This window comes from Mugil cephalus, chromosome 8 (assembly GCF_022458985.1).
Source record: "Mugil cephalus isolate CIBA_MC_2020 chromosome 8, CIBA_Mcephalus_1.1, whole genome shotgun sequence".
Lineage (NCBI taxonomy): Eukaryota > Metazoa > Chordata > Actinopteri > Mugiliformes > Mugilidae > Mugil > Mugil cephalus.
Genome location: NC_061777.1, coordinates 17535903 through 17552330, shown reverse-complemented (window position 1 = coordinate 17552330; position 16428 = coordinate 17535903). Strand labels below are relative to the sequence as shown.

The window sequence follows — 16428 nt, the reverse complement described above, 5'->3', positions numbered from 1 at the left end:
CACTCACCACCACGTCAGACAGGACACTTCCCAGATGCAAAAAACTGTGGCCTGTCTGTCAGGTAATCAGTGATCCAGGAGACAGTGGATGCACCAACACCCATCGGCCGGAGCTTCCCACCCAGCAACAAAGGCTGAATGGTTTTGAAGGCACTGGAGAAATCAAAGTAAGTGATTCTCACTGAGCCTCCACCACCATCCAGGTGTGAGTGAGCTCGCTGCAGCAGATAGATGACAGCGTCATCCACCCCCAGACTTGGCTGGTAGGCAAACTGTAGGGGGTCTAAACATGATCTCACCTGTGGACTTAGGTGGGCCAGGGCCAACCTCTCCAGCACCTTCATCACATGGGATGTAAGGGCCACTGGACGGTAATCTCTGAGGCCAGATGGAGACGACTTCTTGGGAACGGGATCAAGGCAGGAAGTCTTCCAGAGATGTGGTACCCTCTCCAGGATGAGGCTCAAGTTGAAATGTAAGGTAGCTTAAATGGTTCAGTAGCTAATTAACCAGTTAATGAATTAGCCTTGGGTTAACGCAACTCTGGCCATATTAACGAGTTTAATGGGAGGGAGCAAAGTGCAAAGTCACTTTTAACAATTTAAAAGTCAACAGCTCGAGCGTTTCACAGAAAGAAAACTCTCGGATAAAGCTTCACTGAATGAACTGTTGAGAAAAAACTATGGCCCGATTAACTAAAAGGACAAAAGGAAGAAGAAACGATTTCCTTCACAATAAGGACTGACAATGTCTAACGTGACTTTCTGAGAAGTGATTGAAACTTTACTCATAATTAGTGGCATAATTATGGAATAACTTCTAATAACCAAATAAATAATTATATGAGAACGGCAGATTTGTGTCATGTCACATGGTAGAAATCAGCTGCGTTGTCTCATTTGGATATAGAATGTAAAGAAGCTCATCAGAATCTTTGGTCACAGCCTCAGGGAGTCATGGAAACTTAACGTCACTTCAGGATTTCCAGAAAACAATAACTCTCACAGAGTAAGATGTCAGACTCAATGTCACTTTGTAGCTTTCAGATGTTCAGATGCATCTCAGATTTAGCCACAAACACTAAACTTAGTTTAACTATTTAACTAATTTTCTGTTTTTGTTTTTTTCAGGATTTCCAGAAAAAAAAATCTCCCTTAACAGCACTTTGTATCTGAGATGCTTCTTATTGTTCATGTGAATCTCAGGTTTAGCCACCAACACTAAACTCAGTTTAACTTTTTGTCTGCTTTTGTCCAAACGGTTGTGTGCCAACCAACATCTATTTGTGTTTTATTAGTAGCTTTATTTTATTTTACATTTCTGGCAGTTGTTCTATCTGCACAGTCAGAAGTAAATGAATCAATAAACAACAAAATTCTGATTTTTTTCTTCCCTTAACAGGAGATTTTCAATTTCACATTAACTCAACTATCTATCATTAGTTCTTGTAGTGCTGCTTGATTGTGAATTGCAAAGTTTATTATACATTTAAACTTCAGTGGGACATTTTCAAGGATTGTTTACATCAAAGTTGAAGGGATTTAAAAAAAAAAATCATTACAAGGATTTGTAGAAATAACAGCTTAGGCATGATGTCAAAGATGTGCTATCCTGCATAGATTTAGATTCAAGTTTGCATCTTTCTACTGCTGGGCAGTTGTTTGATACCGCTTTCAGTGTAGGTGCATTAGTGAACATTTGCCCAAAACTTGTGTATTTGAATTGGTTTGTTATTATTTCGTAGTTGGCTATTTGGTTGCCAAAAGCTACCACACACAAAAAACATAAAAATGTTGCTCTTTGTTGAGTGCTTTATTTCACATAGGATAGTGAGGAATTATGTCTGCATGACTTTTATTAGGGGCGGCACAGTGGCTCGGTGATTAGCACTGATGCCTCCCAGCAAGAAGGTCCGGGTACGAGTCCAGCTTGGGCCTTTCTGGGTGGAATTTGCATGTTCTCGTTATGCTAATTGGTGGCTATAAATTGACTCCAGGTGTGCGTTTGAGTGTGAACTTAAGAGCAGTTAAAACAATGATTCCATCTTCTACATGGCAGCAAAAACTGGACACAGCACAGATGGGTCGTCTTTCTTGTGCACTATGTATTTGCACGTCATAGAGTCAAACACAGACACACAATCCTCAGGGAATCTCACTGGGGTGGCATACCTGCAATCACACGAAAGACATGTAGTCATGACTTTAATTTGCAAGGACAAAAAAAATATTTAATTTATTTCCACTTCAACGTTGCAATGTTGTTCACTGATCAGGCATAGCATCATGACCACTTACCATCACTTACCCTCCCCTCAACCTATAGGACCCAAAGACCCTTGCGAAAAAAAAATTCTGTTGCCAGACACCACAGGACAATGAGTCGCACCTAGGTGTATTAAAAAGAAAGCCCTATGTCCATTCTCTGATGAGTTGCACCTATTTTGGAGGCACAAGGGAGGTCTACACAATAGAACATTGCATAGGAATATTACAAATCCTACCCCTTAGGTCATAATGTTATGTTTGATCTGTGTCAGGTTTGTGAATTTACCCAGGGCAACATCCTGTGCAAGTACAGTCCCAACATGTACTAGTTCTCCATTTGGAGCCTACTGCATGCCATGTCTTGTCCTCGGGATCCTGGCAATGAGTTGTGCCTAGGTGTGTTAAAAAGGTAAATCTTTTTCACCAGATGTAATATAGCATATAGCATTTTAAATACATATTTTATAAATATACTGTGCATTTGTTGTGTGTTGCCCATGGGATCAATTCAATGCTGCGAGTGCGCAGAGAGTGGTCTTTTGTGTGCTGATTTTGGCACTGAATTGATCCCACAGTTGTGTTTTACCAGGTGGAAGGACAGCATGAGAGCACTGAGCCTTTGTAAGTGACAGCAGAGCACAAAGCAGCAAAGCCAGAGCCAAATATTTCTACACAGGAAAACATAAACATATATTGTTGCATGCATTGGGCAAAAAGCGGATAATCTCAAAATAGTTAAAAAAGTAGAATTATGTTTTGATCACAGATGAGTGTGACATTTGTCTTGTATATCTAAGCCTATTGAAACATCATTCAAATAACAACTTAAACAACATAATTTCTTCGAGTAACAATTAAAACGTACCATTGTAGCCGTCTGATGTGGCAGATAGAAAGGTCTTCAGGTAAAAAGCAAGATGCTGTGTTTCTGACGGATTCCCCTCTTTTAAACTTTGGATTCAAACAAGCGAGGAGAGTTATGGGAGGAGTGATCATCCAAAGGTTATCATCAAACGCTATAATAAGCTGTTCACTCAAACTTTGGCACAGCACAAAGCAAGCAAATCATAGGTAAACCTAGGCAAAGAAAGAGCCCAGCATAGTTAGCACGACAGACAAAAGATATATGCACCGCAACCCAGCACATCAACTACAGGTTACCGTCACTGGCAGCGCAGTTGGAGGAGAGAACTATAATTCACTAGAATCATTGTCCATCTTCTGTCAAGGCTTTTATACAGTATTTACCTCAAACTTGCAATACAGGAAATACAACTTCACCAAAGGTCTAAATAAATAATGCAATAACAACAATAGCATTTCAGTTTTCAACCGTGTAAAGAATAACTCAAGATAGATTATTGGGCCATGCTCCTTCAATCCAGTCCATGTTTTCTGTTGGTCACTGACGCGCCACAAACGGGGTTGCCAGTTTGGCTGAAATGCCTCCTTGAAAGCCGCTCACGGGTTGCGTTGCACAAAAGAGGGGGTTGTGGAACAAGACAAGGCAACAAATCGCACAACAAAAGGAAGTGGGCTTGTACGCACTGAATATTTATGTTTTATGTAACCCCTGGATTTTACCAAGAAATACTCTTTTCTTTTGTTTTGTTTGGCTCGGGAGAGACGGCTGAAGTAGTCGCGGTGAATATGGAGTAAACAAACCAAGAGGTACGCCGCAAAACACAGCGATAAGGCCGTACGATTAGCTTTTAGCTCGCTATGCTAATGTTAGCACGCTAAGCCAGCCCACCGCCTTCAGTCGCGTTATATCATGGGCGTAGTGGGGAACTTTAATATTAATGAAAACCGAGAAACCTAAAACGGATTTAATGCGTGGGTTTGTGTTCGTGTTAAAGTTGCATACAACACTATACGACTTTATTAGTAATTATGCTAGCACATTCAGTACGTGGCTGAAGCTAATAGCTGCCGCTCCCTGAGCACAAAGCACCTGCGTGTTTGGACCCTGTCTATACCAGGCTATCATCTGCTTTCACTATTGGTTTCCTTGTCGATTGATATGCAGGTTATTATCTAGACAGGTCATGTTACATAGTCTGTGCATATTAGAAAGTGTCCCTGGAACCGCGATGCATTACATCCTAAAAATAACTCGAATAAACCGCAACGGAAGTGGAACTAACACGAGAAAACGTTCAGTTTGACACAGGGCAGAATTTAAAGGAAAAAAGTCTTAAAGTGAGAAAACTAAACCATATACAGAAAGACTGTAAACTAAAATATTTAAACAAAAGCAGGGCATTGTCAGTATGTCTTCAGAGGCTGTGCAGTAAATGCAGCCATAAGTAAATGTATCTTAATTTGATTAATCTGCCATTTGCAAGTTCATTCTCGGTGAAAGGTTAACAATTAATTTTGCTTTTTATTATTAAAGTAAAAATAAACCCCTTTCTTCCCTAGCAGTTTGGACTGAATCCACACAAGAGGCCTTCCCGGGGCCCCTTGGGGCCCAGGAAGAAGATGCATCGTGGTGGGGATAAAGACCTGCAAATATCAGCAAGAAAGATGGGCACGTCCTTGCTTTTCCAGCTGTCGGCTCATGAAAGAGAGCTGGATTTGGTTTTTTTGGACCACAGCTATGCCAAACCATGGAATGCTCATCCAGATGCCAGTAGTGCCCGGCCCACAAGGGCGCTCTTTGTTACCCCTCGTCGCCAGCCTGAAGCCTTATCGTGAGTCCAAACGCTCCCAATCATAGTCTGTCACTGAAGTGGATATCCAGTTACAGTTTCACTTTGACAAGAATTAACCCACCAGTTTTGGTTTCATCACTCATTAGACATTTGTTTCTTTGTCTGCAGAGATTCTGACTCTGTAATAGACGTGGAATCGGTCACACCAACTCCTGTTCCTCTCTACGATAACCAAAAGGCTCTTAGCGTGATGAAAGAGTGTGAGCGACATGTCCTGTTTGCTCGCACAGTTGCAGAGAGTCCCCCGCCACCTGATGACTGGGAGGAACATATAAACAAGTAATGAAGCTCCTGGAGTGATCAACAGCTTATTATACTGACACATTCATGCAGCTGCAGTGAATTGTTTTGACACTGTTCCTCTGTTTTAGGACTGGGTGGTCACTGGCCCAGAACAAGTTGTTCAACAAAGTCCTCAAAGCTCTACAAGCTGAAAGATTAGCCCGTCTAGCCAATGAAAATGTAAGTTGAGCTTATTTATTTAAATTCAGTTCACAAGACCTAGATGAAGACAGAGTTATTGGACATTTGGTGTCTTTAAAATGCTTGTTTTGGATAATCTAGGCACTGTGGAACACAATATGTGGTATTATAGTAAAACACTGTTGTGGGTCTTTGGATACAAACCCTCTAGTAACACGACCAACACCGTCTGTTGAACAAACATAAAAATGGTGTAAACTTGTGGGTATGTGACATGCCAGACACATAATCAAATAACATGGAGTCTGAGAGCAAGTGATGGTGGCAAAATTAATATCCAAAAAGTTCTTTGCTGACTTTGTTAAAAAGCACTGGACTGTGTGATGTTATGTGGATTCAGCCCAAACTGATTTTTGTTTTGGTCAGTTCATTTTTGTTTAGATTTTTTGAAAATGACAGCTGTACTTGCATTTATACTGGTAAAAATCTGTATTCTAGTCTGCATTTTCATTCGATTCATAGTTAACAGTGCATAATTTGAAAAGCACTAGCCCATTTTTTTATAGTATTAATGACAAAGGTGTAGTTATAGAAATTTGTGACATACTTTTGTTGACATGTCAATACTGTTTTGTTATTTTGTTCTTAGGCTTCAAATGAGCCAATTTTGCGAAGGGTAGCTGTGGACAAGTGTGCCAGAAAGGTGCGGCATGCACTGGCCAGTGTGAACTGGGACACCAAACTGACACAGTGGCTACACACAACCATGATTGAATCTTTAAGCCTTGCCATGCTTGCGGCTTATTTGGATGTGCTGCAGACTCTCAAAAGCAAGGTATAGTTTTTGTAATTGAATGAATAGTACAAAGTGGAGTGTATTTTCTGTCGTACTTGTGGAACTCTTGATTCATTACTCTCCCTTCTCTGTGTCTGAAAAGTTGCCCTCGCTGATCGACAGAATGTTATTACCATCATCAAAGAGCGGAGCTCCAAGTGCAGAGGCTCTGTCGCTGCTACTGAAGCGGCCTTGGGACCCAGCCGTGGGCGTTCTGTCTCAAAACAAACCGGTAAATAAATCATTCACCCTCAGTTCTTAATAAACTGTAACTTTTTGTACTTTTCGAGATCTGCAGGTAAACATCAGATACGTCTTTGTGTTCTTGCAGTGTAAGCTTCCTGGATCTCCACTTATCCTTATTTCACCATCAAGCCCAACCAATCCTGCCCTTTGTACCTCACGGCGAATGAGATTCTGGCAGTCTCAGCTCTCGTGTCTGGGAAAGGTCTGGAATCTCTCTCAGTGCAATATATGGATCTTATCACGTTTTCCCCGGTGTGACTAAAACGTGTGTTTCTTTGTCAGGTTATCCCAGTGCACACTCATGTGAGCAGTGGGGCCAATATCGGTGTCACCCAGTGTCTTGAGCACATGTTGGGTACCGTCAGGGCAAAGGTCATGGAGGTAAGATGCTCTGTTTTTATTTGTGTGTAGTTGCAGTGTGGTCATTATTCAGTATAAACATTGGAATTAGCTTAGCAAAAAAAAAAAAAAGATGGGCATGTGCACTGCGTTTTATATTTTTGGAAACTTAATTTTCTCTGGCCTTCCTAGAAAACGTGCTTTTGCTGCCTTCAAATGGACCTAGTGCGTCTGTGGTAGAGCTGGGCGGTATACCGGTTCATACCGAATATCAGTATTTTTTCATTATGATAGAAATCTTTTAGTATACCAGCATTTTGGTGTTATTTGGAACGCTGCGGCACATTGTGCCACACAATGGTCCAGTTTCAGACTGGACCATTTTCATTGTACCACTTCTATGTAGCACTTCTAAATAAATTAAACTGTAAGTCCCCGTTTCTTCATTTCATCAGCAGGCAGTGCTAACATGGGGCCATGCAAATCTGTTTTACTACTAGTGTTGGATTATTCTACAATATTTACTCATCATCACAGTAAATCACTCATCCTTCGTCAATCTACTGTGTTAATTCCCCTCTCAGCCAGTAAAAAATATTGTGAACACATGATTATGCATGAAAAAAAATACCGTGATACCGTAAAAATTTTGAAAAATACCGTGATATACTTTTTGGTCATACCGCCCAGCCCTAGCCTGTGGTTACAACATGTTTAAGTCGTGTACACAAAATGTTTGGCTTTCATCTGGTAACTCTGGTGGTAACTTGTGAGAACTGCTCTTAGACAAATATGGTTGTTTAGAAGACAACGAGGCTGAATGTGTAGCTAACATCTGTGTAGCTTAAGGTAGTAACTGCAAAGTCACATTTAAAGTATGAGACCATTGTGGATATATATATATATATATGAAATAACAGAAACAGAAAATGAACTCATCCCCTCCTCTGTTTACATTGACTTTCTGGTTGAAGGCAGCATTTATCAGAGTTATTGTTGTTTCTTTGTTTGTTTCATCGACCAGGTCTGTGAGGGGATTCTGGATTATATGTGGTGTACAAAATTATGCTTGATTTTTGTGAATATATTTGCACCTGTGTTGAACGTGTGTTATAAATCTATCCACCAGGTTCACAGTCATTTTCCTCACAAACCCATTATCTTGGTTGGCTGGAACACTGGTGCGCTCATCGCTTGTCATGTAAGACTTGTTGTATCATCCATCACAGTAATGTAACGTGAAGCTGTAAGATTCTCAAAATGAATGTTATAGGTCCCATTACATGATTTAATACTGTTTAATTTTTAGGTATCCCTTATGGAGTATCTGACTGCTGTGGTGTGTCTCGGTTTCCCCCTGCTAACAGTCAATGGGCCTAGAGGGGTAAGTCTTGAAGCATCGTTAGTGTTAGTTCTGGTATTCTGTGGTTTTAAACACTTGCTGCATGTCAATGCGTTGCTCGTTGGCAGGATGTGGACGACCCTCTGCTGGATATGAAGACCCCGGTGTTGTTTGTGGTCGGCCAAAATGCTCTCCAGTGTAACACAGAATGCATGGAGGAGTTCAGGGAGAAGCTGAGGGCGGACAACAGCATGGTGCTGGTTGGAGGAGCCGATGACAACCTCAAGTCAGTCACAACCTAAAGGCGCTGCAGATCATATTGTATTGCGTACTTTGTAGTCTGTGATGGGGGCGGGGGGATTAGTATTAATGTGTTGAAACCATTGACTGTATGTACCATGTACAAACCCATCGTGACGCCACCCATTGGATTCTGAACCTCAAAAATGAAGCCTGAAGTGGGCGGAGCCTGCGGTCACCATGTTGGTTGTGCTTTACTCTGGCCACACTCGGATGTCCCAAATATGGGCATGGGGGTCGTGTTCGGTTGGCGCTAAGGCAGCTTGAACGTTGAAATCCGCCCACCCAAATCTGTGCTGCGGGGTTGGCTCAGGCTACTGAGCTAGGCTAATCGCTAATTGCTATAAAAATGGCGGCCTTGCTCCATGTCATTTGTCCGGCCTAAAATATAGTAAATAATATATTAAATACAATTAATGTCTTTAATTAAAAAAAAAATCTTAGGTAAATCTTGGTAACACTCTGTCTCTCCGCAGAATCCATTCAGCAAAGATGAAATCAGAAGGACTGACTCAGACCATGGTGGATCGCTGCATTCAGGTAAGTCCTTATAACGTGACATATTCTATTACACAGTTTTCCTTGGTGCATTTCCTCATCTGTATGTACTTGTAGTACGATTTGAGCCCAGAATAGAGGCCAATTGTGTTGACTTGTTTAAGCGTTCTTCCCTCTTTGGTCCCCAGGATGAGATCTCTGACTTCTTGTCAGGGGTCCTTACACGGGCAGAGGGCCACGGTCACAGTTCAGGGGAGATGAGGGACTTGGACACAGAGAAGAAGAAAAGGCCTCGACGGGAGCTTCCCTTTGACATGGAGAGAGGACGGCCTTCCTCCCCTGCACTGAGAGTTCCCATCTCACCGTCCGGTTCAGAGGTTAGATATATATTTATTTTAGTCTTTAGATGAACCCCCAGGGTAGTAGGGTGTTTGAATTTGAATATTCTTGCCGTAAGAAAATTCTAATTGAGTTTAGTACTCAACTACTCGTCCTACTATGTATTATAAGTTTAATGATTATGTGCAACAAAATTAAATCCATCAAGTCTGTATTAAAAGCTACACTGTGACTAACACTAATTATTACTCATTGTGTCTTCAGGATCTGTCCAGTGTCTGTAGCAGTCCCACGTCAAGTCCCAAACCCAAGACATCTGGTCTGTCTCCAGCACAGAAGTCCAGTCTGATCACGGCGACGCAGCTCCTCAAGACACACATGCAGCGCTCTGGCACAGTGCTCACCCACAGGCAGGCTCAAGGTTAGTTCACCCCCTCACTCCACTCTGGGTTCTTTGAAAACGCACGGTGAACGGTCACATTTACCGGCATGTGCTCAGTGATTCTCGGTACCTGTGTGTACACAGATTTCACATTTGCCCCACTTGTTTATTTAATCATGTTACAATGAGTCATTCAACTCAGCCAGAGCTGCAGGCTGAGCAGATGGTTGGTATGTGAGATGTAAAAAATGACTGTAAATTAATTTCTTAAGAGATTATCACGTCACGACATCTGACGGGGCAAGATGGAACGTGACTGAAATACTCTCCTCTCATTCTCTTGTCTCTTCTCTTCCTGCAACTTTCCTTTCCGGCTTTGTTTCCAATTCATTCCAGCTCAGTTTGCTGCTTTTATGAAACAAAACATGCTTGTGAGGAAAAATCTTCCTCCTGGCACCCCTCCTTGTATTTTTGGTAAGTGTCTATCCCTCTTCTTTCCTCTGTCTCTTTCACTCTCTTTTCTTTGTTTCCACTGCTTTAATTGTATATGAATCAGAACCGGTCGCAACCGTCTGTACCCACAAAGATTGGCATTGGAACCAGCCCACAATTTTCTCTACGTCAAATCCGGGTCTGGTCCAGTAATATAAGTCTAAGGCTGCGCAGTTAATTGAATTTTAATCATCATTGCGATTTTGGCTGCCACAATTAAATGAACCCATTTTGTAATCGAGCTGTTTCTCAACCAGTGGTCAACCAACCACCCGGGGGGGAACGGATGGTTAAGGCTTCATTAAGCCGCCTACATAACAAGCGAGCGCACCTTACATCTAGTTCTTTGAAAGGGATCAGCATCAATTGTCTGGACTTGTTTTGGATTTAGGGCGAGTGACATGAAACGAGGGCAAGTTATGCAAAACTGCAGCAGAGTTGTGTTCTGGTCTGCCCCGCAGGGCGAAGACCAGAGCTGCTTCAATAAATCCACATATGTGTCCATCGGCAACACAGACAACTTTGTGTAATTTTTTTATTTTTTTGTTGTTGTTAAACATTTATTCTAATTTAAAGTTTCATTTTGCAATGAAAACTATTCGAATATCATTTGTTTAAAAGTAGTGCAACAAACATATAGATGTTTTCCCTGACAGGATAAATTATCGTGATCACAATATTGATCAAAATTGTCGTGATTATCATTTTAGCCATAATTGTGCAGCCCAATTAAAGTCCCGTGATCCAAACCACCTTTTAACTCCAGAGCAACGTACTCACTTTAAAGTGCTTTCTTCTTACTTGCTCAACTGGCAGCCGAGTACAAAACAAATGTCTGATAGCTTACTCCTTAAAATCCGTACTAGACTAATTTAGCCTGTAGCAGAAGGCAGTTTGTTCACTGAAGGGCTGTAGAACGCTACAATAATGAAAGTCTGCAGGCAACAGTGAAGCATGATGGAGGTTCCTTGCACATTTGGGGCTGCATTTCTGCAAATGGAGTTGGGGATTTGGCCAGGATTAATGGTGTCCATTGGTCAAGGCTGATGTGTTAAGAAAAAAACAAAAAAAAAAAAAAGGTATCGGCCCTAAGAAAATCCATATCGGTCGATCCCTAATTTTACCTGTGCTAGGACCCGTGAACTTATATAGATTAATAAATTTTATTTAATTTTTTTTGTTTCACCTGTTAAATATTTTAAGGTAATAATGTTTTGTGGGTTAGCGTTACCTGACATGTTGCACGTCTGGTATGAATGATGCTTCTAGTACTGTAATACTGTAATGCACTAAAAACCCCATTGCTTTGCTTTAAATTTAACATATGTTACATTAAAACAATAGAAAGACTGGTAAAAATGCACTGTGAGACCATCTGAAGAGTTAATAAGGGGGAAAAAACACAGATGCAGGTCATTTGAGGACTCGACTAAATATGTGTGTTTATGTGTGTTTATGTGTGTTTGTCTATGTCGTGCAGTGCCAGTAACCAGTGATCACATGGAGGGCCTTGACAGAGATGAACTGCGGCCCCATGGCAAGAAGAGGCAGACGCCTAGTCCCACACCAAACAAAGCTTCCAAGAGAGCAAAGATCAAGGTCACCATTGTTTCCCAAAGCGAGTCAGCAGGGGGCGCTGCCAGCCCTGCTGCACATGAAGGTATAACACATGAGGGATATTTACATTATCGTTAACTTTATAATCAGTATATTAATGTCATTACATTGGAAGTAATCAGCACCAGCACATTGTGATTTACAGTGGGACAGTTGGATGTGTTGTTTTGGTTAGCGTGATCAGACTAAACATATTGTGTTGTTTTTGTGACTGATAAAATCACTCATGGGAAGACAGGAACTTTGAGTGGCTCTCCTTTATTCACATCTCCAGATGGCTGATAAGATGTGAAGCATGTCTGGTTTACAATAATGCTAAAGTGAAAGTAGGACTTCTTAGGAATTCCGTCTTATTCCATGGGAAAATGCCTTTTCTGCAAGGCATGACCACCTAATTTGCGTTTGATCATTTCTGCAGGGATTTAGTCTTTTTCCAGAGGTGGTTATTTGTAGTTTTTCCACAAAGCTAAATTACTGGCTCTCTCTAACATTCTCCTCTTTCCATGCAGTGGGTATCTCTGGGAAGCCCTTAACAGTGACCGTGGGACAGACTGTGGCTGGTGCAAGGGAGCTCTCTGGACTTCTTACTGGGCAGCGGTAAGATGGTCGGCCCTACTACACAAAAGCACGTTAAGTATAGAGTGCTTAAAACCCTACCCAATCCTGCACCCACGTCCACTCCCACCCTATTGGGCATACGTGCGTGTGTGGTACTGAGAGATTGATGAGTGGTGTACTCAGAGTTTGGGAACTGAGTGATGGCCAAACAGCACTTGCTGGGTTAGCTCCTGAGTAGATTGGTGGTTATGTGTGTTACTGCAGGTCTGGTAGTCTCTCAGAGGTGTCTGGTGCCCTGTCCCCAGGCTCCAGCTCATTCAGCAGCGGGCAGCCTTGCATGGTGTCAGGGTCCTCCACACCAGTCCAGGTGCAAGCTCCAGCCACTGCCCAAGGTATCTCTGTCTTGTCCTGCCTTGCACTCCTGTTTTGCACTCTCCGCTGTGCAAATAGCCTCAGCACAGTAGCCTAAACACACAGTGGAGCTGTGATGGCTTTATAGATCGAGGTTCAGATTTTGAACACTGGATGAGGACAGTGTATGAGGACAATATTTATCAGCAAACATCATCATTGATCGCCTCTTGTGCCATTACTGTCTGTTTTTGATCCAAACCTTACCCTTTGGACAGTCATGTGGTGTGTTTGTATGTGTGTGTGTTCATCTAGTTTAGGCCTGTGGGGGAGGTTGGATGGGGAAGCGGTTTTACTTCTCCAAATTTTAAGCTTCCCTGATTATTGTCTTTGTGTTTGTGTGCAGCGCCTTCCGCCAGCAGTCTACTACAAGGCCTAAGCTTCAGTCTTCAGGAGATCGTCACCAAAGCTCCTAACTTGCCCTCTACAGCAGCCAACACAGGAAGCACCCAGGTACTTCTTGATGGCCCAGTTACAGCACATAAACATTTGATACCACTAACATGAACTTTTGCTGGTTTAAAATCCCATTCTCTGCAGAATATGTTTGACCCGTAGAACACCACTAGTCTGTAATTGTAGGGTATAGGGGAATGAACACGAGGCAACAACAAAGATGGTTTTAGTGGGTCTTCCCGTGACCTAAAAGTTGAGACACATATCATATAATTTCATTATCCATAGCTTGATTTCTTTGTCGCGTACCCTTCTCTATGCCTCTGCTCAGTTCCCATTTCTTTTTAGATTGTTATTTATACCCAAAGATGACAAAAAAATGTACTGGTGTAATATGATCAATAGGTGTTGTGTTAAGTTCTGCCACTAAGATTTGTTTGTCACGTACATTACATAATTAAAAGAAGGTGAATGTAAGACTTAGCCTGCTCTCGTGTGCTTGTAGCCGGGCAGATCTTTAAACTGTTTGTTTGTCGTCTTCTCCATCCTCAGGCGGTTTGTGGTAAGCCCCAGGGTCCGGTCCTGAGCTCTGCCGGTACCAGCAGCAGCACTCTGCTCCGGGCGGTGCCTGTGGTCACCACAGGGGGAGTGGCTAAAACCACTGCCATACACCAGCTGCTCACCAATGGTGGACTGGCCAAACTTGCTAGCAGCTTGCCTGGTTTGGCACACATCACCAATCAGACCACTGGTATGTCTCGAACTGCTAAAACACGACGTCCACGTTGAAGGCCCAGGGTTCATTCATCCTTTGTTTTGGAAATAGTAGTTCAGGGCGTCTGTAGATCAGGGGAGATTCCTGCAGTAGAGGACAGCTCTGTCGACTCATGTGGAGATAGTTTGCCGGGAAGAATCTGACCGCGTTAAGGGTCAGTGCAGCTGAAGAGTATCTGAGGGCAGATCAGTGACACACATGTTTTGATTTCATGTTCACAAAGAGCCATAATTATGGGAAATGTAAAGTCAAAATCTGAGTTCCTGCATTGTACTCATATTTGTAGAAATATTTATAGAAATTAATGCAACTATACATTATAGCTGTATGAAACCATGCTATGCTGAAGATTTGTGACTTGAGGCCATGTTGGGAAGTTTGACCAAATTGAAAAAGAAGTTGCCCAGATGTTCAATCCAGACGGCTTCTGTGTTTGCTATTGTTTTCATTACATGTTTGTTTGTTGTTTTAGTTGTTTGCCTCTTCATGTAGTAACATTTTGTAAACCCTTCCATTAAGTCACCTGCTTGTAATATTCATAAATACGAATGCTGCTGACCTGCTATAGCGTTGTGTTGAAATGCAATAACATTGGCATGTGGCATTACCTGACCTCTGTTCCTGTTGTTACAATAAAGACTGGAATCAAACTCATGTTTTTGTTTTCTTTTAGTGTCAATCACTTCAATTTCTCACCCCTTTGCCTTCCTGAACCTCCAAAGTTGCTTTCCCCCTCTCGCATTCTTCATCTAACATCCTGCTTATAATTATAATTTGCAAAGAACCATTGAGATCATTCTGATGCCTCTCATCACAACGGGTTTTTGGCAAAGTAGAAAAATGTCCATTTTAATGTACTTTGAGGACTAGCATGTGTGTCATGTTACTGCTGAACGTTTTTGTTTGTGTGTTGTCAGGAGGCCAGAAAGCCCCCACTTCTATAACGGTGACTCTTCGAGGAGCACAGCCGGGTAGATCTCTTAGCCAGGCTGTTGAGACTGTGACACCCGCTCGTGCCCAAGAGCCCAAGGTGTGTCTCATGCCATCGCCTGAAAGGCGTATTTGTTTCCTTTCTCTGATTATGGCAACATGATGGCACGTGTTGACTTCAACTTGTTCACTCATGTTTTGTTTTCATAGCAGATGAAAACCCCAATTGCCATGGCAACTATACTGTCCTTGATGAGTTGAATCTGGTTACAATTAAAATTTGCTGTCCCTTGTCTGTAGTCTGGCATCTTGTAGCAGGTGCATTATTTGTTCTATCGACACAAATCATTAATTCATATACTAAGGACCGGAAGTGCATAAACAGAAACAATCGTGTTTTTTAATAGTTTAAAATCATGTCCTACAAGGTGTAAGTGTAGGACTGTTAATACCTTGGAGATTTAAATAAGTATATGTCAAACATTAAATTGCCCTCATATAAATACTATATAAGTTCAATTGTAAACCCCCCCCCCCCCTTAATTTTTTCTTTTCTTTTTTTTTTTTTTTTACAGCAGTGAAAATCTTCGCTCGCTCTTTCTCTGTGGCGCAACACCTGACTTAAGATGGAGCCAAGCGCATCTGGGAGTCATCTCTGTGAGATGACTGAGAGTCCTGCTATGGTGAACACACCGCTCTACAGCATGCAGAAACCTGCCTCACGTCATCCAGAGGTCCCCCCTGTCAAGATGGTGGGAAAAGGCCGGGCAGTCGCTGTGGCCGAGTCGTCACAACGTCCAGTTTCGGTTAAGAAGCAGCCAACACTGCACTGGTGGCAGCAGCATGCATCCATTTGTGCTTTCCATTTAACAAGTGAATTCTCACAATAACATTTACAACACGGTCAAATGTTGTCCTCGATTAAAGAAATTAAATGCCTGGACTCTTGTAAAGCCCACAAAAGGGCAACTGTAAGTGCTGACCATAAGCTGGCATCTCAGCTGAAATAACGGCTGATGTGTTTTGCTCTTTATCTCTGCTATAATATCTCGTGTCGATCTGCGTGTGGGTGTCAGCTGGACATTTCTGAACGTCCCAATATTTGTGAAATAGCTACATTTGAATGTTTGTCATGGTTTTGATTTAGTGATTAACACTCATTTGCATCATTATAGTATCATCGTGGTCATTTCTTTTTGTGAATCAGCTTTCTTTCACCATTATGTACTACTTCCCCAAATGACACACTTAAACAAGGGAGAACTCATTCCAGAGCTCGTTAGATCAGTCAGCATTGGTCATACCCATGTGGTCGAGGAAGCTATAGTCTATTGTCAGAGATGCAGCTGTGCAAGTGTGAGTTTGAATCGGGCATTGGTCATAAAGCTCCTATACATAAACACAAATGGACGGCTTTTGTTTCCTATGTAAGCTGATGCTCCATAGTCCAAGCACTCTATAGGGGAATGCATCCCATCTGCACTGTGTCAACACTTCACTATATGGACTTTTTGTTTGAAATAAACAGACCCTGGCTTCACTTTGCTAATCTAAACATTTG

The 16428-nt window shown here is 42.0% G+C and overlaps 1 protein-coding gene across 5 annotated transcripts; it reads left to right on the top strand.

Annotated features, from left to right (window-relative positions):
• The first annotated feature begins 3725 nt into the window (after positions 1-3725).
• kansl3 (KAT8 regulatory NSL complex subunit 3) lies at positions 3726-16407 on the top strand. Of its 5 annotated transcripts, none has more exons than XM_047592100.1 (22): positions 3726-3938; positions 4695-4963; positions 5093-5263; positions 5356-5446; positions 6057-6242; positions 6346-6474; positions 6574-6690; positions 6771-6869; positions 7957-8028; positions 8137-8211; positions 8298-8455; positions 8946-9009; positions 9156-9344; positions 9571-9727; positions 10085-10162; positions 11661-11840; positions 12307-12394; positions 12620-12747; positions 13113-13219; positions 13715-13913; positions 14855-14967; positions 15443-16407. In XM_047592100.1, exons 2-22 carry the CDS (start codon positions 4752-4754, stop codon positions 15446-15448), a joined length of 2619 nt encoding a protein of 872 aa, XP_047448056.1. In that variant the 5' UTR covers positions 3726-3938; positions 4695-4751; the 3' UTR covers positions 15449-16407. The 5 variants fall into 5 exon arrangements, with proteins under 5 accessions (XP_047448056.1, XP_047448055.1, XP_047448057.1 ...); XM_047592099.1 differs by having other exon boundaries at positions 4692-4963; XM_047592101.1 differs by lacking the exon at positions 10085-10162 and having other exon boundaries at positions 3727-3938; positions 4692-4963.
• The last annotated feature ends 21 nt before the right edge of the window (positions 16408-16428 follow it).